We start from the raw sequence: 21,519 nt of genomic DNA, 5'->3' as shown, positions 1-21,519 counted from the left end.
AAATGATAGGAATTATTGAGGCTGCTGAATTTATTTTTCACTTGGTTTGTTTTTCCCATCTGAAACTTATTTAACCAAGCATTTACCTCAGACTGAGGATAAATCATGATGGCAAAAAAGATTTAGCTAGAAACCCTTGCCAACTCTTGAGTTTTAAGAAATAATTTACTCATGCCCTTGCAAAAGAATAACAACTGTATTGCATTCGGTGTTACTACACGGGTGTAAAAATGATACAAGAAGGCTTAATATATTTGCAGCCACAGGACTGAATTTTCTTAGAGTTTTACAAACGTCCGAATGCTGAACCTGGATGAACCGTGACTTCCATAGGCATGTGCTCCTTCTGGAATCCAAATCCCAGTTACGCTTGTTCAGCAGCAGGTGCTGTAGCATGCAAAAATGTGCAAGTGTGACCCTCACTGCCATATTGTCCTGCACAAGGACACAGTAATTATTTAGTCCTCGATTTAAGGGAAGTTCTGTAGTAGAAAAAGAAATGGAGCTTACCTCCCATTAAAATCCCGGTGCCCGGATAGTTACGTACATCAGGGCCTTAAATGGAAATGGTGGGGACCTGTGTATTTAGTTGTATTAAAAGACTTGAAGAATAAACAGTGGCTCATGGTCAACCATATTTGTCAGTAAGATGTAAAGCATGATGTACAGCTCGATCTTTTAAGTGGGGAAAAAAGCAGCACAGGAGAAAAAAAAATACTCTTGGACCTGAGACAAGTAGTAAAAACTACATACAACATTTATACCTTATTTAGATAAGTAAGGGTCATGGGGAGTATTATTTATTTAGAAGAGCAGATGTTGATAGGAACAGACCTTTAGATTATCATTGTGACAAGAACACTGCTTCCTTTTTATATACCTTTTTAAATTATCTTTTTAAAATTTTCTTATATATCTGCATCTGAGGGCATGTTCAAGGATCGATGTGGCACAGATACTGCCAGATCCCATGGTGATTGTAGCCTGCCGTCTCATTCAGCATTTTTTGCAAGAATATTTAAGTCATGTTTTCCTAATGCTTTAGTGGAGCTGTCTTTTCTTTTTGACTTACTAAACTATCCCAAAGACTAATTAAGATATTAAAACCTTACTGGAAATTTAAACTTTTTATTCAGTTTTTAAATTTATGGCTAAATGGATAGACACAGATCCTTTCCTATGCTCTGTTCATAGGTGTAACGGGATTGCCCTCTCCAATGCCAGAAAAAAGTGCGGTAGGTAGTGTCTTTAAAATATTGAGATGATAATTTTTGGGGTTTGAGATGATGTTTAGATTTCAGGTGATTCTTTCCATGTCCTACAGCAGAGATCTGTGTATCAACGGGCATCATGCTCTGTCTCAAGCCCAAGCTGGAGAAAATCCCATTGAAATTTAGTGGCACCTGTTATCTGTGTCTGTGCTGCTGGTGGAAGAGGCAGTCAAAAAGCAAACGCCAGTTGAGTGCCGCCCTTTTTTGGCAGCTGCAGCGCGAGCCAGCCCCATAGGTAGCATCTGCATCGATCATCTGCCACGTGCCCCAGCTGCCTTGCCAGGCCACCACAGCTCGCTCCTGGGGCAACCCAGAACTAGCTCAGGTTTTCCCTCCGGGATGCTCAACTGGGTTGCACTGGTGTTGTGGTAAGGGTGGGGTGGAGCAGAGCAGAGTGGGCTGATGATAATGTTGGGTTGTTTTCAGCGAAGGCCTCCGCCGCCTGTTCCTCCAGTTGAAGAAAATGGCAACGAAGAGGAGGAGATGGTGGTAGCAATGTATGACTTTGAGCCTACAGAACATCACGATTTAAGATTAGAGAAAGGTGAAGAATATACAGTGATTGAGAAGAATGACATTCACTGGTGGAAGGCAAGAAACAAATATGGGTAAACATGAGTCCCGTATTTTTTGTTAGAAAGTTCATAAGGCTATTTCCATGTTGTATTGGTTTATATTGATGGTGTGTCAACAAATCACTGCGTTAGTCCCTGCTGTGGACCCCAGCCCTGGAATCTCAGCTGTATCTTCTACCCATCTAGAAACCAATTTTAAAAAGTGCAGCTCTCAATAGTGGGGCCTGAGTGCAAAAACTATTGCAGAACTGGAAGCTTTACCAACTGCATTTCCTGTCAGACTCCATGGTTTCCCCCTGCAAAACCTTGCTAGGCTGGTACAGCACTCCTGCTTCCTTGCGGAACGGCTCATTAGGGAGCAATAAGGTTAACACTCGGCTCAGCAGGCTCCAACTTCCAGACTTGAATAATCATATTTTTATTTAATAGCTGGATCATTAAGGGCAATCTTTGAATGAGTTGAGAGAGAATTGCAGTGAGATGCCTTAATGACTACAGCTTTACATTTCCTGGATTAAATTTTTTCCCTGTGGTTTTAAAGGTGAAAGTTTCCATGCTTCAATATTTATCAGGTCCCTGTTGCAGTATGCTAGGGGTAATTGCAAATTATCAGGCTGTGGCAGGCTCCAAATGTATCTCCAGTGATTGACGGGGACCTCAGAGCACATAAGTGACAGAGCAGCAGAGGGTAACTCTTCATCACCTCTTCTGCTAGTTTTCTTGGATGCTTCTGCTGCTGTGTCCCTTCTTTAGGAGCACTGAAAGTTAATAGGAAATGCTGATGGGGAAAATTTAGTTTCTGTAAAATCAGCTGTAGAGTGGGTGGGCCAGTAATAAATAAATTAGAGCGAGGGACCTCTCGTGATTAGCAGAATGAAACAGTCTTCTAGGCATGCAATTTTACATGTTTGCACTCAGATTATGTATTATATGTTTTTTAGAAAACAAGGATATATTCCAAGCAACTATGTAACAGGAAAGAAGTCAAACAACCTTGATCAATATGAGTAAGTGAATATTTGAATTAAAACCTGGAAGATCATAAAATGAAACCTGTGCTTTAAGAGTGACAATGTATTTTTGAAGGTTTGAAAGCCATTATTTACATACGATAGCAACTTTCTCAGAGATGAAACTTAAATATTCGAAACAGGCATATATTTGTCCTGATGCTTCTCACTGGTTTTGCTGTGATTTATAATGTAGAGTCAAGTCAATGGAATGGCCATCAGGCATGTTGTTTTTAGGCTAACACGGTTAAAGCAAAAAACCCCCTCCCAATTCTCTGATGGACAAAAGGAAACTTTAAAGGAAATTTACCCATTGTAAGCATGCTGAATGGTTTTTAATACTGAAGTGACATGTCAACCCGAAATGTGTGGCAGTCAGAGTAGAAAACAGTGGAAATCATTCAAAGTATTAACAGATCAGAGATGTTGGAAGGCAGCTCTGAAGTTCAAGAAAATATATCACTCAGTACATTTTAATCTCAGTGTATGCATCTGAATTATCAGCTATAAAAGTATAGCTTTTTAAAAATAAAATGCTTTTTCCAGTTGATGTTTAATTATGGAGTACTTTAAGAACATCAGAGTAGAATTTAACACTGTAGTCTCCAAGCCTGTTGTTCTTGATTTTTTCCAAATTTTGGTATAACATAAACTTCTGTGCCTGAGAACTTGTGACATATTTCATGGTTTTTAGAGAAACTGGAGCAGTAAGGAAATAATAATTAAAACCAGTTTATGAAATTACATTAGTAGCTTTAGAACTGCTCTCAGCCACGTATGGCTCCTACCCCGCTGTGTTTTGACAGAAGGTAGACTTTCATCTGGGATTTTGCCGTCAGCTTTACTAGAGGGAATTACTTGGGTTTTGCTGCTTTCTCATCTGAAAGGCTTTTGCAAAGGGCCCTGCCCTGCTCTGGGCTGGGCTGCGGGGCTGGCAGAGAGGGAAGGAAGGAACTGAGCTGCCTTATCTGGCCCAGCCACCTCGTGCCTTACCCCCTTGGGGCCATAACTGTGAGTCACGGCGCAGTCCAGGGAGCATTACTCCAGGCCATCCACCGACTGCAAGGAACCATTACCTCCGGAAGAGCAGAACTCCATTAGAGGCTGCTCTGCCACTTCCCTGGTTGGTTACAGCCCTGGCAGCGCAGCTCAAAACCATCGCACCACACCTTTTGCAAGCTGCGTTGCTTTTCCTTTTTGCATTGCCCGCTGCAGCTGGCTGACATGTCGGTGCTTCTGTGGCTGCTGTAACCTGCCCGTGCAGCACAGAGCTCAGGGATGTGCAACCATTTAATCCACCTGCAACCTCCTCTTTGGTAGGTGAGTCCTTGGAAAACCAGGACGGTGAAGTTACTGCAGGACACAGCAGCCCAGAGGCCAGCTCCGCGGGTGGCTGGACCGGCAGCTGCTCGCCCAGGGCGTCCGGCCTGCCCTCGGCCTGCTGTTCGGAGCAGCTACCGCCATCGCCCCGCGTGTGTTTGGGAAGTGGGTTTTGCCGCAAAATTAGTTCAATGACCTCAACTTCATTGGCTTCTGTGGGTTCTCACTGGATTTGTTTCAGGGTGTTTTGGTGGGATGACTGACTGCACAGTTGTCCATTAACAAAGGCTCAGTTCTTCACTTCACTTTGCATAAAACTATTGGATCTGTAGCTTTGTAATACTTTGTTTAAAGCATTTTCCGTAAATCACGGGCCCTGGAGAAGTTTTGGTTACTGATGTGGTGTTGCAGGTGGTACAGCAGGAACCTGAACAGAAGCAAGGCGGAGCAGCTCCTCAGAAACGAGGTGAGCACGGCAGCCTTGCAGTAGCAAGCATGAAATTCGTGTCATGTAGCTGCCTTTATTAAAGCAAACGCTTATTTTGGCATGCACAGATCACAGAAACAGTAGAAGAGACATCCAGCTCAAAACCGCCTGTACAAAACTGTCGATGTGCTTGTGTTTTAGGATAAAGAAGGTGGTTTTGTGGTGAGAGACTCAAGTCAGCCTGGCCTGTATACAGTTTCCCTTTATACGAAGTTCGGAGGGTGAGTTTCTGTGACTGCTCTGCATGCCTTGTCTCATCTGAATCCCTTTGCATCCGTACACAAGCCCATGGGCTGGGGGAAGGCCCAGGAAGGGAGCTCCGCAAGGAAATGGTGGCTGCTGTGGTAGGAGAGATGGGTGGCTAAAATGAGCTCCTTGACTCCACGTCATGTTTGGTGTAATCCACTGTAGGCCTGAACCTCCACCCAAAGAAGGAGATCTTGTTTCCCCATCCCGTGTGGCATGCAGTGGGCTGGATCGGGGTGCTTGCCAGGCTGAAAATTAACCTTTTACAGGTTAATCTTCGACTTGGTCTGAGGCGAGTTGCCAGCACTCGCGATCTTTGATATTCAAGCTGATGCTGAAGCATGTTATGTTGAGCATCCACACTGGCCCTTTCTGTTTCCTATTCCTAGTCAGTGTGCTCCTCCTAAAAAAATTCACAACAAATGACACTATATAGACTAATTGTTGACTCATTATTGACTATAATTGTTGTTATTATTATTATTGTTATTGTTATTATTTTTCCAGAGAAGGTTCGTCAGGAATAAGACACTACCATATAAAAGAAACAGTGACATCACCCAAGCAGTACTACCTCGCAGAAAAACATCTCTTTAACTCCATTCCAGAAATAATTGAGTATCATAAACATAATGCAGCAGGTAGATGAGTTGGACTTCTTTTTTCTGTCACTGAGGGTTATTTTGAAAAGGAGTGTGAGGTGTTTTAGGGTTTTAATGTAAGTTTTTAGTTTTTTATAGATGCTTCTTTTTCAGGGAAGTCATGAGACACTGCATTTTCACATTTTTTTCAATATAGGCAACCATTTGAAAGGTTTTTGTAAATATATATATACAAAAATATATAAAAGTGTTTCTGTCCCCAGAGTAGCAGAAGAATAGCTGTATCAAGTCAGGAAAAGTCATTCGTTTAGCTCCACCATGTCTCCATCAGCTGCTTGTAACCCACAGCAGATGGATAGGGATGGTACTTCCCCAAACTACTTCACAGACGCTAGCTTTTTAGCTGCAGGTCACCACTGCTTAGAATAATGTAACCTTCCCATATCGCAAACAGATGAGGAGAACAGTAATGTGTTATTCAGGAAATCCCTCAAGATGAGTCTTTGTAAAGGTTAGACACTTCAAATCTGTAGCTGATGGCTGGTGCTGGTGTCCGCCCACTGAGCAATGGGATGGGGCGAGTTTAGGAATCAGGTTCAAAGCAAAGATACTAATATAGTATATGTTTTTTCAAGTCCAGTCTGTGTGTTAACTTCGCTCATGAGCTGTATTTTCCAGATGTTTATATCAAACTCAGATAACCCAACATTTCCTGATGATATTCTGGAAAATGCCTTTCTGGAAAATATGCTTTAAAAACATAACCTGGCTTTTCATGTATTATAATGGATTTTACGACTTATTTTTAGTTGTTTCATTCCTTTTGTCATATCACGTTCTGACAGTATTTTAGGAGAACATTCGGCTAGCATGCAGCATTTATTTTGTATATATAAAATCACCATGTGAAACTGATGGGATTTATATCTGTGAAACAGAAATTACTAATGTTGTGAGTTCTAAATAATCTTTATGATCTGATTTATGAAAGGGGTCCTCAGCCTTTGTTTTTGCCAGCATAACTGGAAAGCTCACATACGTATGCGTATATCTATATCCATCTCTCACCAACCAATAAAGATGTAACAAGTCAGATGCAGTGAGTGCTCCTGTGTATCTCTTGCAGCCACTTTGAATAGTCAACACAATAGCAGAAAATACAGTCAAAGGTGTCTGTAACAATAAGCTTATTGTCAGTCAGTGTTGAAGTCTGCAGTGAACAAGTGGTTGATTTGCTGCCTGGCGCTAATTGAGAAGTAAACTGTGTCTCTTGAATTATCGTTGAACCTCAGGTCTTGTTACCAGGCTGCGTTACCCAGTGACCCCAAAGAAGACGACGGCACCAACAACAGCAGGATTCAGCTATGGTAATTACGTGTTATATTCATCTACATGTATCTTTTCGAACGATTTTATGTATGTTAAGATAGTACCATGTTTTCTAAAAATTTTGAAAATACCTAATTTTGTACTGTGATCGCCTCTGCTAACTTAGGCAGGTCCAAGTTGCACCTTGGACACGCTTGCTCAGAGGATCAGCGTGCAAAGGCATTACAACTGGTGGTAGGCATGTGGTGCCAAGGGCAGCAGTGAGGAGAAGCAGAATGTGTCGCCGGTGCTCTAGGGGAATTTGGCATCTTCACGCTTTTGTGGGCACCTTGTGCTCTGCCCTGTTAAAGAGCTGTGCCTTTGGCTCCTTCATAAGCCTCCAGACTTCTGACTCAATCTTCGCCCTTTGATCTTTGTGGAGGGGTTCTTTTTTAATACAAATATGGAACAACCTGTTTTAAGTGTGGCGTGTCCGGTGACGCGAGCGGCTGCTACGCATTGGCACAACTTTCTGTGATGGCAGCTTGTTGAGGTCAGGACTGATAATATCAGTATGTAATTTCTGGCCTCAGGAAAGTTTGAGTTTTGCCTTCTGTGTTGGCCAGGAGCTGATTAAAGGTCATGTCTACTTAAAAGTCTGTTTTGTGAGATACAGAAGTGTTTAGTTTTCAAGTTAATTCTAAGGTGTTTTCTCCCTAAATTCCCTAATTTGTTAGTAATCCAGTTTCCCTTTTTTTCTTCCTTGTCACCTACCAGTCCAGCTGGTTCCTTAATACAGGAGTCATGGGCCTTTGTTTGTTTTATTTTATAGAGAAATGGGAAATTAATCCCTCGGAACTGACGTTCATGAGAGAACTGGGGAGCGGTCTGTTCGGCGTAGTGCGCCTTGGGAAATGGAGGGCGCAGTATAAAGTGGCCATCAAGGCAATTCGGGAAGGCGCGATGTACGAAGAGGATTTCATTGAAGAAGCCAAAGTAATGATGTGAGTGGTGTGCTTGGCACTTGGCCAGTTCTAGGCCTCTGTATACTGGTTATAATTAAAGCACTTGGAGTGGGTGGTATTTTTGCAGTTTTGTGGGGTGGAGAGCTAGCGTTGGGTGGAGGAACTAATAACGATACGATCTCAATCGTTTCAGGAAGCTAACACATCCTAAATTAGTTCAGCTGTATGGTGTGTGCACACAACAGAGACCTATTTACATCGTGACGGAGTTCATGGAGCATGGCTGCCTTCTCAATTACCTGAGACAAAAACGGGGCGTTTTGAGTAAAGACGTCCTGCTCACTATGTGCCAAGATGTATGTGAGGGAATGGAGTACCTGGAGAGAAACAGCTTTATCCACAGAGACCTGGTAACACCCCATTAGGCAATGCACTCTTTTAAAAAGATTTTAATTTTGAACTTATCTATTCTTTTTTGAAACAGCCTGTTTGTAAATGACTGCTTTTGTTCTTGCAGAAAATTATAAGTAGTTTAAGTGACTCTTTACATTCTAAGCAACTCTATAAAGCTGCCCCATAGAGGAAAACAGGCAAAGTTTCTCTCTCCTGAGAAGATGTAATAAAATATCTTTGAAATTTTTATAAAGCATTGATAGCTATTTGCACTGAAATAATAGCATATCTCTGCTCTGTGCTGCTGCCATTTTCACCCCTCGTGGATCCCCTCAAGATGATATTCTGCCTGGTGATTTTTTTACAAAATGGTTTAGTTGTCAAAACAGTACTGTCAAGAGCAAAGGCACACGCACCTTTGATTCCAGAGCATAATGAGAATGCACCACTGAACCTGGCCGATCGGTGAACTTGCTAAGCGTTGGGGATCAAGTCCTTATTAGACTTGTGATTTGTCTGCAAGAGACTGCAAGTTCTCCATCCAGCTCTAACCGTTCCCTTTGCAGGCTGCCAGGAACTGCTTGGTGAGCGACTCTGGAGTGGTCAAAGTGTCGGATTTCGGAATGACAAGGTATGGCTGAGTGTGCAGACACACCTGTGGGGATTTGGGAAAATTCACCTGACCCTTGTACTTAATCATAAGGCAACGCGGGCTTGCTAAAATTATGTGTAAAACCAATCTATTTTGACCTCAACAGGGAACATCCTTTGGTTCATTTTTTTGGAGTGCCTTTAGAGCTTGTTGGGTCTGTGGTCATGTGTTGATTGCCTTACTCATTCTCATTCTGGAAAATCAAAACTAGGCGGTTTATTCTCTAAAGAAGTAAGTTGCGTCTAGCACTTACTGTGAGAGGTCTGGCTTTGAACTGACTCTGTGGTCTGACTGGTGTTCTGTTAGCAACTTTCTGTAGCATCTGTGACACTCTTACAGATTTTAAGATTACTGATTTTTAGTCTTACAGATTTTAATCTCCAGGCTGAGGCCTGGAGATGCGTTAATTTATTCTCCTTTTTAGCACCCGTGGGTGCTACATCAGGTGGGTGCTGCTCCCCACCCGTGTGGGCAAGGCAGGGGGTGGGGAGCAGTGCCTCCAAGGAATGTGTTAAAGCACAGTGGTTTGACCATGCTGCTCTTGGCTTTTGCCACTTTTCTGTTCTACTGAGCTTGCACATCCCCTGACATCTGAATTCAGACTGGCCGCTGAGAAACAGAGCAAGGAATTTATGCTTTTGCATCATTTTCTCTTGTAATACAGATATTTAAATTGCAGGTGGCCTAGACCTGTGTTGTGTAGCTAGTAATCACAAGAGAAGACTGAGGTCATAAGAAAAAATGAACCGTGTCTTGATTGAAACCTTAGTGCTGCCCCAGAGGAGTTGTTTGTATTGTGTGATGCCAACAGTCGTGGCCATTAGGTGGCAATATGAGCTTCTAATATTCAAATGCAAACCTAAATTATAATTGGCAGGCTTGGAGGCTGACTTTTCTTTTAATTATCTTTTTAGGTATGTCCTTGATGATCAATACACGAGCTCCTCAGGGGCTAAATTTCCTGTGAAATGGTGCCCCCCGGAAGTTTTTAATTATAGCCGATTCAGCAGCAAGTCAGATGTCTGGTCGTTTGGTAAGACATTCATCACTGAAAGAAAGCACTATTTTTACATTTTATCTATAGCAGTTCAGCTGCAGTTATTGGGAAGGATTCAGACATCTGAGATGAAGCTCTGAGAAGCAGCTCGGAGAAACCATTTGGCACAGTTTTATGCTTGCATGTAGCTCCACAGCAACCTTTAGAAGTGTTATTTATTAAAAGCCATGCTACTAGAGTAAGGTGTGTTCAGTGATGACATGTGAACACTTTCTAGAATATGGATCTCAAACTATTTATCTACCAGAAATCCTAAGCCCAGGGCTCAAAATACACATATATTTTTAAGAAGTTACTTGCTTATTTTCTTACTGTTTATTTTCTTCTTGTTTTTAGGTGTTTTAATGTGGGAAGTATTTACGGAAGGAAAAATGCCCTTTGAAAAAAGTTCCAACTATGAAGTGGTAACGATGGTTAGCCAAGGCCATCGTTTGTATCGGCCCAAACTAGCCTGTAAGCAGGTGTATGAAATGATGATGATGTGCTGGCAGGAGGTATTTACTTTTTTTTTTTTGTCTTTGAATTGAAAAAAAGAGGTCAATCTAGCAACAGTAATTAATTTTTATTGCAGCATTCTGACTGTATCCAGCTCTCGCAGCTATTCATGTGTTTATTGCTAAGACAAAGATCTCCCCCTGGTTTGCAACTGAACTAGAACTGCGATAAGAAAAACCACTGAGGAAACTTCTGTGAAATAATCGGACTGTTGGATTAAGTATGCAAATGCATTTAGTAACAAAATGAAATAATTGCTAAATCTGTGGTGGTCATGATTATAGCTGCCTACAAACACTGCTACCAAAAAAAATTCAGTCAGAATCGCCCAGAGGTGATTTATATTATATAAATAGGGATAGGTGCATTCAATGAGATGCCTCTAATTTTGAGAGAGCAATTGAGGAAACCAAGGATGGAGAGAGCAACGTGATTTATTTCTAGTTAGTCTTTGCCACAGGGGGTGCTGGGGAAGAGCAGCTCTTTTCCAGTTGTAAAGATGACATACTGACTGACGCTTGTCTTGGAGGAGAAAGTGCTGGAACAGAGAGCAATTAGTCATCAAGCCAACTGGTGAGACGTAAAACTCCCAAACCGGTTGGTTTATGCTGCAAAAAATACATTAAAAACCACGGTGCCCTGGAGGGCAATGGAATGACAAATGGTCATTAAAATGGAATGATAAATTACCTGGGAGATAACAATAAGTTCTTTGTCAATGCTGTTTGAATATTAGTATGTATTTCTAGGATTTATGTGAACATCAATGAATTGATTAAATTCTTTTGATTTCATCAGGGGTTATTAACAGTAAAATCTAAGCAGTATTTACATGGGAGAGAAAGAATCCTTGCGAATCACAAACAGGACACAAGTAATGGCAAGATACTTTCAATCTTTGTTATAAGATACATTGAACTGTAGGTACCTCAGTCCTCATTTAATAAATTCATTAATGATTTGTAGAGGGTAGTGCATACTGAGGCTTCAAAATACAGCAGGTGATACAAATCTAAAGAGGCTGATAAATGAAGGAAAAGTGCAGGTTACCCAGACATTCAGAAGCTGCTAAATTAACCGTGTCAGCAAGGTTAGCGCAGAGACTACTTCAGCGTATTGCCGTAATTAAACAAAACAAACAGTGGCACATAAGGAACTGGATGGAAAATAAATAGAGACGGTGAAGGATGCCGTTGCGTGAAGCTGTGATGCAGCCTCATTTCCGAGCCCAAAAAATAACACTGAAGTAAAAGACACTTCAGAGAATGACACTCAAAATTCTTAGGAGCATGAACAACTTGAGTAAAGAAAGATGGGAGCAGTTCACTGCGGAATGTGGGGATGGGGAAGAAAAGTGAAAAAGTAGCAGCACTGTGCGAAGTAATGAGTTCTATGAAGACTGTAACATAGACAGCAACACCTATTTATGCCTTTTCAAAGCGTAAAAATAAAAAAGTCACACTGAGATTAAGCGACACATCCAAAATCCACACAGGGAAATATTTTTGCAGGTCATGTCTAATGAAACAATAAATTAATTGCAACAGAATGATATGAAGACCAGTAATCTCTCAGAATCTACGGACCTTTGCTGCTTCCTGATCACAGCTGTGCATGCTTTTTATTTTTAGAAGCCAGAGGGACGCCCGACGTTTGAAGACTTGCTTCACACGATCATTGACATTGCCGAGGGTGAAGATGCTTTCTGAAAAGACGACAACGGCAGCACAAGTGGAGGAAAGACGCCGCTTCCCGGAGATGTGGCCTCACCATTTCTTTTTAAAAAGTTGCTGGGTGCTGCTAAGCAGCGTGGGGAACCTGTGACATCTGATCCACTCCAGCAGAAGGCGTTTTACATGGGAAATGAGCACAGGATCTTCAGCAATCCTAGCAGTCTTTGTATTTTCTCTGAAAAGTCACTATTGCATAGCTGGCAAATTCATCTCTTCATGGAGGAAGAGAGAGAATGTGGCCAAAGCCCAGGAGCCGAACTTGAATTTAATGGGTTGGGTTCATGTACATACAGTCCATGTTTCCGAGTTTCTCTTGACACAGGCAGTAGTATTAGTAGTGATTTGCATGCTTAAAAATTGAAGGTATCTATAAATGGCTATTTACTGACATCGAAATGTTTCCAGGGATTCCCTAAGAAACATTTTTCTCAGTTGATGGGAGTTTTATGACATATCAAGAGCACAAAACGTGCCTCTTTCATTTGCACGTAGTAGATTGTTAACAGCACGGTCTTCAGTGCAGTGTAACACTCCAAAAGCTTTGCTTCAGAACTGAGCTGTGATAGTCCCCAAGCTGTTCTCGGATGTTTGGTCAGAGACCTCCCACGGTTATTCTTGATGTTACTCGTGAAAAATAAGCCCAAGATTCAGCACAACTGGCCATCACTGTACCATAGTACCCTGTTTTGGATTAATTATAAAATAATTTATATGCTGTATGTACTGTAAATATAGAAATTCCATGCATTTATTTATATAAAATGTGTTTTCCTCTTGAAGTTTTCAAGCACAAGTTTGTCCTACCTTCACTCACATACACAACTCAATCCATGGGGTTGTAAATGAAAGAAGGGAAACTCTCAAGTGTGATTAAGGAGGGCTCCAGAATTTCTTCCTGATATCCAATCTAAACCTCCCCACTTTCAATTTTAACCCGTTACCCCTTGTCCTGTCACTACAGGCCCTTGTAAAAAGTCCCCCCCAGCTTCCTTGTAGCCCCTTCAGGTACTGGAATGCCTGAGCTCTCTTTAGAAGCTCCATGCCGTGTCCACTCTGCTAGAGGCTAATATCTCCACAGTCTTGCTGAATCCTGTTTCAGTTGGATATCAGGAAGAAATTCTTCCCGGAGAGGGTGATGAGGCACTGGAACAGGTTGCCCAGAGAAGCTGTGGATGCCCCATCCCTGGAAGTGTCCAAGGCCAGGCTGGATGAGGCTTGGAGCAACCTGGTCTAGTGGAAGGTGTCCCTGCCCATGGCAGGGGGGTTGGAACTAGATGGGCTTTAAGGTCCCTTCCAGCCCAAACCAGTCTGTGATTCGATGAAAGTCTCAGAAGATCATTGCAGCGATGCAAACCAGCCTGTCAACATGCTGAGTCCAAACCACTACCCAGTCACTACCAACAGCATGTACTGGTAAAGTGGAAAATCTACGGCTTTCTACGAGTAGCAGGAAAAGGAATATGGAAAATCTAAGGTAAGCCAGGCTTGTCTTTCCTTCCCTAACTGCTCCTTTGCACCCCAATTTCTCAGTGGGGACCCTGCAGAGTATGGCGTTGCCAACACTTTCAGCAATGCATCATGAGGAATTCTACAGTAGTAAGTCACGTTGCCCTTAAAACAAGAACAAAGCATAGGAAAATCAGGAGATTAATAGTTTCCAATGAGCCTTAAGCCTGTTTCTTTACCATAATTGTGTATTTATTGTTGATTTGCATGAGAAAATACACCCTAACTCTGTAGGCTTTTGGCAGCAGTTTCCTCAGTTTCCTTCACCTGCCTCTTCCCAGTACCTGAAGATACTTCCTTAGAATGTCAGGAACTGTGAGGCACCTACTTCCTGGACGGACGCATTTTTTTAGTGGACTGTAGCCTTAGCTGGTTAATTCGGGGAAGGATCAGAACCCTCTGGAGGCAGCAGTCTTGCTGGTTCTCCTAATGTCTTCAAAGGCAGGTTGAAATGCTGCACCATCACTTCTTCTGGATGAGCTCACTTGTTCTTCAGCAACATCAGTCCTTCCCCCTCCTTCCCCTTTTTAACTATAGCTGATTTTTTTTCAAATGTTAGGGGTCAAATATTCATCTGAACAGAACCAAATGCTGTGTGATTTACATCTGCTGTATTCTTTTCCTTTTTTTTTAAGAAATACTTAGCCCTACTGATTACAGTTTAAGAATTCTTTTCTGTAAAATGTGTTTGATACTAGAAAGCACTTTTTTAAGCTTTTTTTTAAACAGATGTGAGCTTAGTGTCTAGTCTGTTTGGGATGTTTTTGTCTTTTTAAACAAAAAGGTAAGTAGGCGGGGTCAAGCAGTATCTGTGGTTTACATGTTTCGTATCAGAACAACGCAGCAAAAGGCTGCTTTACTAGCACAAGTGATAGAGAGAGGTTTGCACTTTCATTTGAATATAAGCGGACAACCAGCCATGATTCTTTCTACCTGTGAGTAAACTGGGCCATTTATTTTGTTCTTGCAGTTTTGTGTTGTGCAGCAGCAGCGTTACTTAGCAAAGGAGCTTTTTAATACTGCCATAAAAATACCAACCAGCTTTCTCTTGTGTCGCTCAGGTGATCTCTGTTCAGGTTGCTTGTCTTGACTTTCAAATTTACAGCACAAGTATGAATCCGTTGTAGGATGGATTCAGCAAAGAAGCTACTTTTACGTACAGATAGGGAGATATTCCCACGTACTGTCCTTAAAAACTTGTACAGCACAGCCGTGAATATGAAGTTTGGTAGAACTAGAGCTCTCCTCTCCAGGGCAGAAGTAACTCACAGGAAAGACAGAATGTCTCAGCTTGTACCTGTGAAAAGCCGAAAGCTTGTCTTTTAAAGTATTTTTAGAAGTCAGCTATACTGTGGCTTTCTTTCTGCTGGGTTATTGATTTGTCTACTACTGTTAAAAACTGACGGACATACCAGACCAGGAGGCATACCATGTGTTACGGTAACGGTCTGATGGGTGAAGCTCAACACAGTTACACTGCTGCCCTGCTGCAGGAGCAAGGGCTTCTTGCAAAACAGGCTAGGAGAGTCCAAACCTTAGACGTGGATTAGAGTACTTTCTAAGTTAGTAGTGCTTTGGGAAACAGGGAATCAGGGAGAGAAACTCAAATCAAGAAACTGCTGAAATAATAGAATGCAAATTATAAAAATTAATCTCTTAACTTGTTGCTTTTATCTTGGATCCTACTTCCCCAAGGCTGCAAATTCAAGCGGTAACTGAAGATAGGAGGAAGACTGCACATAGAAAGGCGTGCAGATTTGTTGCTTGTACAATGTTATCAACCCAAACCATACTGCTGGGTGTTGTGGGACGTTATCAGGCCAGTTAGTGGCTGCAAGGGACCATCTCAAAGGACTTGTGTGTTTTCACTATGCTGTCTCTGATTTCGTGGGACCATCTTTCAGCTTCTCGAGCAAACGGCTCTTCCTGACAGCTGACCAATCCTTTTCTTCCTCTAGCATCCCATCTGCTCTGTTGTGAACGGATAAATTTGGCTTCAGGTCTCAAAGTTGGTTATGAAAATGTCAGCTGCAGGATTTTTAGGCTGAGTATTTGTCATGCTAGCTTCCACACCAGTTTCCTAGTATTTCCACTTCATCCGCATGCTTCCCTTGCTGTGATATCTTTTCTTTTTTCAAAACTGTGGGTGCTAAAAGGTTGGGCATCATAATTCGATAGGCTATCATGGCTCTGTGCTAGTGTTGGGATTCATATTTGTTAACCTGTGACCAGGGAGATAATAAAACACTGTTTTAAGAACAAGTGTTTTCCTCCTAATATAGTCATTTCCAGAAAGACAGAAGACATGATTAGTGAAATGAGCTACATTTTTCGTTCCTGTGTTAAATTATTTGTAGAATTGGCTGAACTTTGAGGTTGCAAGCTTTCATCAGAAACTGGAGAAATTAAATTTTCCCCACAACTGAAGAAGGAAGATTTATCAAATTCTAGATTCAACAGCTCAAATATTCATCTTGTTTCATTTAAAGCCAGGTTTTAAGCTGCTGGCTTTAATTGTTCCATGATGACGTACCCTGAGGATCAAAGCCAAATGTGTTTTGGTAGCTTATGCTTTGATAGAACTCAGGGAAATGTGGGCTGAAAGGTCTGGTGGGGCTGTGGATGCTGGAGAAACCTTCCTTCCTGTGGATTTAAAAGAAGCAAGGTTTAACTGCTTTTTTCTGGAATTTTTGGGAAAAAAATTGGTTGGGTAGGAAACAGAAGTGGGACACGAAAATAAGGATAGATCCATAAATACTTAATGTGAACAGGCTTCAAAAATAATCTACTGTTACAAATTATGGAATAATTCTTTCTGTTAGCCTATGTTCCTTTCCTGTGCCCTGTCTGAGCAGTCTGTCATTCATAACACGGTAAATCTTTTTGATGCCTCTGTTCTCTTTGAAATTTGGAATCCAAAAATTCCTTGCTGAAGCACAACTCTCGCTGATCACTGATTAATTTTTAATTTATGAACTCTTCAATGTAGTTATTTGAGTTAGGGACCGGGGGTGTCAAGGTCTGATAATACATATGTGACTCTTAACATCCTTTGACAAATCCAGAGTGGTTTGCTTAAGAAATGTCCTTGGTCCACAGTTGAAGGAAATCGGATAGAGTAGTTGCGTTGGTTTCAGTGATTTGAGGTAGGGTGTAGCAGAAAGGAAAATCAAGAAGAAATGTTTAAAACGAGTAAATTCCAAGAATCTATTTTCAACTTCCTATTTGCATATTAAAAGATAATGGGTTTGGGGTTTTTTTGCATTAAAATGCAGGGGTTTAAAAAAATACTACTATTTCTTGGTTTGTCTGACAGCTGCTGAGTAGGAGGAAAGAGAAAGGAAGGAAGAGCCCGAGTCAGAGGAGGGTGTGTATAACTGTGAGAACCTTCAGGCAGGAAACGCAGGCTTCCTGTAGCGCTGCAGTGAGCATCTTCCTCGGCCGCTAGCAGAAGGCCGAGATGCCAGCCTGTTCAGGCAAAGTATTCATCCAGTGTATCGACACTTTCACCGTTTGCAGTGTTGGCCAAGTCCTTCTCAAACAGCATCGCAGAGCAGCTTCAGGCCTTTCTGCAGTGAGCTGGGAACTCAAAAGGTGTGATTTTAATTGAGGGGCAAAAAAATGTGCGAGAAGCTTGCCAGTGACTAGGAAGAATGTAAAATGCATAGGTCAATACATAGGTCTTTGCTTGAGATGCTGAAATTCCAACCCATCAGGTCAAAACTTCCTGACTTAATTCAGTTTAGCTAAAGCAGGACTTAGCTTTGCAGAACTGAAGGCCTTTCTCTGTCTGTGTTCCTCAGTAACATTCCCTGGCAGATACGTCAAATTTCCAAACAGAAATCAACAGTTTGCACTGCATTAATTTACGCTTGTATTGATTTCTACCCAATTCATTCCGTAAGTGCTCTAGGACTTGTGCATGGACAAAAGAATTTCAGAAGCGGCCAGGCTGCCGAGAACGGATGTGTAAAGACACGTTCATTTTCAAAGATCTGGAAATGCTCTTCTTTAGGATGATAAATATCTGCTGGATTGATAGGCCGTGATTTCACGCCTAAAATACTCCAATAAGGAGAATGAGGAAAAAGAGAATTTGCAGAACTGTGCAAATATTGTGCTGATCCTCAGGAGCCAGCAATTCAGTTCAGCCTGGGCTTGTCTGGCCCATGGCCTTCGTCTAATCTGAGCCTTAACTCCTAGCCTGCAGAACTGGGTCATTTTTTGTGATTTTAATGATGTTAGACACTTTGCCCTTGGGAAAATCGCTCACCAAATGAGGCACATGTCTGAGGAAGCGTCACAATTACAGCTTTAACCTGTACCGTTTCTGTGGTTTTACGGACAGGACAAGAGGCTAAATATATAACATCATATATGCTTGGCATGTTTTTAAAAACATCACATACATTCATTTATTGTTAATTGCTTTTAGCACAGTAAAATTGGGGTTCAAACACAAACATCCACTAACGGAGCAAGTCTGAAGTTCACTGGAGGCAAAAAAGGATTTCTGAGCTTACACTATAGATTTATTCATATCGCTGGGCTTATAAAGAAAGGCAAGACAGAATTACATCGGTCTGAACCCCTCACTTTTGTGGTAACAGCTTGAAAATCTTTAAATTCTTATTAGAAGATCATTCTAGCACTACGTTGAAACTCTGCAGCACTGCTTCTGAATGTTTCTGCTAAGTGTTCTATAAGGAGAGCAAATTATCTAATGAGGAATAAGATATTTAATTAGGCCATATGGCTTAATCGGAAGAAGTAGACAAGCTTTCAAGTGTTGTATTTCTTTTTGCACATCACTACATACTAAATAAACGTCAATTAAACTTCAGGGCACTGGCTGAAGTAAAAACACAAGAATTTTTTCCCCTGTGGTGTTCACTGTTTATGAAACAGCTGTAAACAGCTGAGGGACAGTCCAATGTACTGGAAAATCATGCAGCAAATAAATTGCAGTGCCCGTATCATTTCAGCTTGGTTTCTTTAGACAAAATTGTCGGTGTCAGCTGGCTTGGGTATTTGTGATCACTGCATTTTGCAGAGCCGTCAGTGGAAACTTTCATCAAACATTCGATAGTGTCTTCTGATTAATGTAGGCTCGCCAGCTTCCCACATGATAGGTTCTTCACAGGATGCAACAGTCTAAGGGAAACTGCCCCACGACTTTCAAGATAAATAGCCTAACCAAAACACTTATGAGACAGGTCTCTTCCAAGAACTAAGTTTTGGTCTTACCTTTCTGACATCTGACATTCTCCTTTCTTTTGTTAGTGCAATATTTGCTAAGTTATGTACCTTCAGAGAGAAAATAATTATATTTTCATTGTGTTGTAAGGTTGCTTAACGTTTTGAGTGCTAGGATGCACACTCGTAGCACACTTTGCTGAAATGCTGGTAACAGACATTGACAAAAAGTCTCACAGGACACCAGAAGGGACATCCTATTTATTCCAGGCTGGATAAGGACATCAACAAGTCAAAAATTCCATGGGAGGAAAACAAATGAAGTGGAAGACACTAGTGGGACTGGCAGAAGAAAGACATACCTTGGGAAAAATAAACCAGCAAAATACCAACATCTCAGATACATTATTTCAAATAACTTTCTGAGGCTCCTCTTCATACTGTGGCCTCTGTGGCAGAGAAAACTCAGGACTCACTGGAGTGGGATATAAAATTTATTTTCTGGGAGTGCAGCTGGGAGTGACGGGAACCTTGTTTCTGCACGCCTGGCTCTCCTGCTTCCCAGAAGGGCGTGCATCACTCCCAAGAGCCTGAGCCCGTCCTGCTGGTGCTGCTGCCCTCCCACTGCCCACAGCGATGCATGGTGATAACCAGCTGAAGGAGCCGACCCAGCAGAGAGCAATTCCCTATGGGTTTAGCCTCCCATCTTGCCCAGTTTGAGATGAGATGAGCAGCAGTGCAGAGGGAAAGGGGACAGAACTATAGCTGCCACAGCTCAGCTTGAACTGCTGTGGGAGCACAAGTTGGAGAAAGTAGGTCTCAGCCTGTGTAGAACTGGACCAGAGCGGATGTCAACCATTTATTTCCCTCATTCAGATCTTCTTAATGCTTCTGACCTATTTAATACCATATCCGCTCTGCTGCTCGTAGAAGATACACTAGATCTAAACGTATGAGTTATGTGTTGATGTGTCCAGTGTATTTTTCTCAGGATTATCAATCACTTGGCACGTCTTCTGTTGGCATTTAAACCTGGGCTAATGCATATATCATATTAATGGCCACAACAGAAGCGGGAAAATGAGTTTACTTCAAAAAATGCAATGCAGTGTGTCTCCTTTAATAAACGTCACAATAAAAAGCTTGTTGTGCAAGTGTGGCTTTGTATTTGGCTTGAGTGATCTAAAAGATGTCATTACTCAAGGGGGCAGTTCACCTCCTGTCCCTGATGATGTTCTCATCCCCTTCATTGCGTTACTCTTAATTGCTAAGACATTGTAAGGGAGACAGCGGGAATGAACGGATGGGGCAGCAAGAAAGCTCTGCTGTCTTTTGTGGTTGTAAATTCAGCCTTAATGATTTACTAGCTCTCTCACAGCAAGACAGAGTCAATAATGGGGATAAGCACATGTGATAGTCTTTAATTCTGTAAGTTCTATAAACAAACAAACAGGAATACTGAAAATATGGGAAATGTTCTTGTTCACAGATCACACCATCCAGTCTGTTTTCTGCTGCTGCTGCTGCTGCACAGTGCAAAAAAGGTATGTGAAATGCTTAAGATTTTCAGCAATTAGGATGATCAAAATGCCTAGACATAAAGGACTTCTTAAAATCCCTGTATTTTAAATAGAACTGCTAATTATGCAGAATTTTAAAGACACTCTACCTTGCATATCCTTAATATGAAGGAAAGCACATATATATATCCGTGCATGTTTTTATGTGAATATTTATAGGTATATATTCACAAAAATACTTCATGTTTTTAAAAATCAGAGCGATGAGAACAAAAACAAACCTGGACCCTGGTAGTGGCGTGGGGAGCCAGTACTCAGCCTCACAACCAGATGTTTCCTATGCGTCTTCTTGGAAGTGCAGGGTAAGTAAAGTTTTTGGCAGGTGAAAAGGGAATCGAGGTGATGTGCCATACTGATGTCTCAGGACCAGAACAAGCGGAGGAGTGACCAACTCTTGAGCATGTCAGCTGCTTCATTGTCCAAAAAATACAAAGTACAGGTATCCGAAGATTCACACTGATGTAAATACAGGGTTAAAGTGAGGTTTCCCAAGGTTGCTGTCATGGAAAAGGTGGTTCCTTCTCCCACTTTCAGATTTGGGTGATGGAGATGGGAAAGGTGGGACTGCCCTGTTGGGTAGATGCAAGCTCGCCTTGCTCAGCTGGCACGTGAAATTTCCACCTCAGTTTTACGAGACCTAAGTTGAATTAATCTGGGTTTTCAAAGCTTAACTAAATGCAAAGCTAGAACCTAACCTGATGCCAAAGAAAATGGTTATGTTTCTGCCAATTTGCTAAGAATGGCTGCAGTTTTACAAGTGACGAGGTGATGGTGTTTTACAAAGGGAAGTAATGACCACGATGAGTTCCTTTTAGTTCCTGAGACGGTGAGACAGTAGGGGAATTAAGCAAGAAATGGTAGGGAGAAAAGTCTAATTATGAAAGATACTTTTCTTCTCTAGCATACGAAGAAATTGCAGTCAAAGAACAAGCCATTACCTCCTCTACCTCCCGAAGCCTTGGAAGACTATTCAAAAAAACCCAGAGTTATTGCACTCTATGACTTTTTTGCCCGAGGACCATTGGATTTAACACTCAAGAAGTCAGAAGAATACATTATCCTCGAACAGTATGATCCTCACTGGTGGAAGGCAAGAGACCAACATGGGTAAGATGTTGGGCAT

The 21,519-nt window shown here is 41.7% G+C and overlaps 2 protein-coding genes across 2 annotated transcripts in view; both read left to right on the top strand.

Moving 5' to 3' along the window:
• The window catches only part of TEC (tec protein tyrosine kinase), a 31,126-nt gene extending 19,036 nt beyond the window's left edge, over nucleotides 1–12,090 (top strand). The window contains exons 5-17 of the mRNA XM_010146624.1: nucleotides 1,195–1,235; nucleotides 1,698–1,879; nucleotides 2,788–2,853; nucleotides 4,588–4,642; nucleotides 4,805–4,884; nucleotides 5,417–5,550; nucleotides 6,804–6,878; nucleotides 7,652–7,823; nucleotides 7,978–8,194; nucleotides 8,744–8,808; nucleotides 9,744–9,862; nucleotides 10,223–10,380; nucleotides 12,013–12,090. Of these exons, the coding sequence (XP_010144926.1) occupies nucleotides 1,195–1,235; nucleotides 1,698–1,879; nucleotides 2,788–2,853; nucleotides 4,588–4,642; nucleotides 4,805–4,884; nucleotides 5,417–5,550; nucleotides 6,804–6,878; nucleotides 7,652–7,823; nucleotides 7,978–8,194; nucleotides 8,744–8,808; nucleotides 9,744–9,862; nucleotides 10,223–10,380; nucleotides 12,013–12,090 (1,442 nt within the window). The remainder of the gene's footprint in view (nucleotides 1–1,194; nucleotides 1,236–1,697; nucleotides 1,880–2,787; nucleotides 2,854–4,587; nucleotides 4,643–4,804; nucleotides 4,885–5,416; nucleotides 5,551–6,803; nucleotides 6,879–7,651; nucleotides 7,824–7,977; nucleotides 8,195–8,743; nucleotides 8,809–9,743; nucleotides 9,863–10,222; nucleotides 10,381–12,012) is intronic.
• An 8,199-nt stretch (nucleotides 12,091–20,289) lies between these two features.
• The window catches only part of TXK (TXK tyrosine kinase), a 14,331-nt gene continuing 13,101 nt past the window's right edge, over nucleotides 20,290–21,519 (top strand). Inside the window, exons 1-3 of the mRNA XM_010146622.1 lie at nucleotides 20,290–20,360; nucleotides 20,596–20,698; nucleotides 21,298–21,503. Of these exons, the coding sequence (XP_010144924.1) occupies nucleotides 20,290–20,360; nucleotides 20,596–20,698; nucleotides 21,298–21,503 (380 nt within the window). The remainder of the gene's footprint in view (nucleotides 20,361–20,595; nucleotides 20,699–21,297; nucleotides 21,504–21,519) is intronic.

This window comes from Eurypyga helias, unplaced genomic scaffold (genome assembly GCF_000690775.1).
Source record: "Eurypyga helias isolate BGI_N326 unplaced genomic scaffold, ASM69077v1 scaffold3062, whole genome shotgun sequence".
NCBI lineage: Eukaryota > Metazoa > Chordata > Aves > Eurypygiformes > Eurypygidae > Eurypyga > Eurypyga helias.
This window is presented reverse-complemented; position numbering and strand designations above follow the sequence as displayed.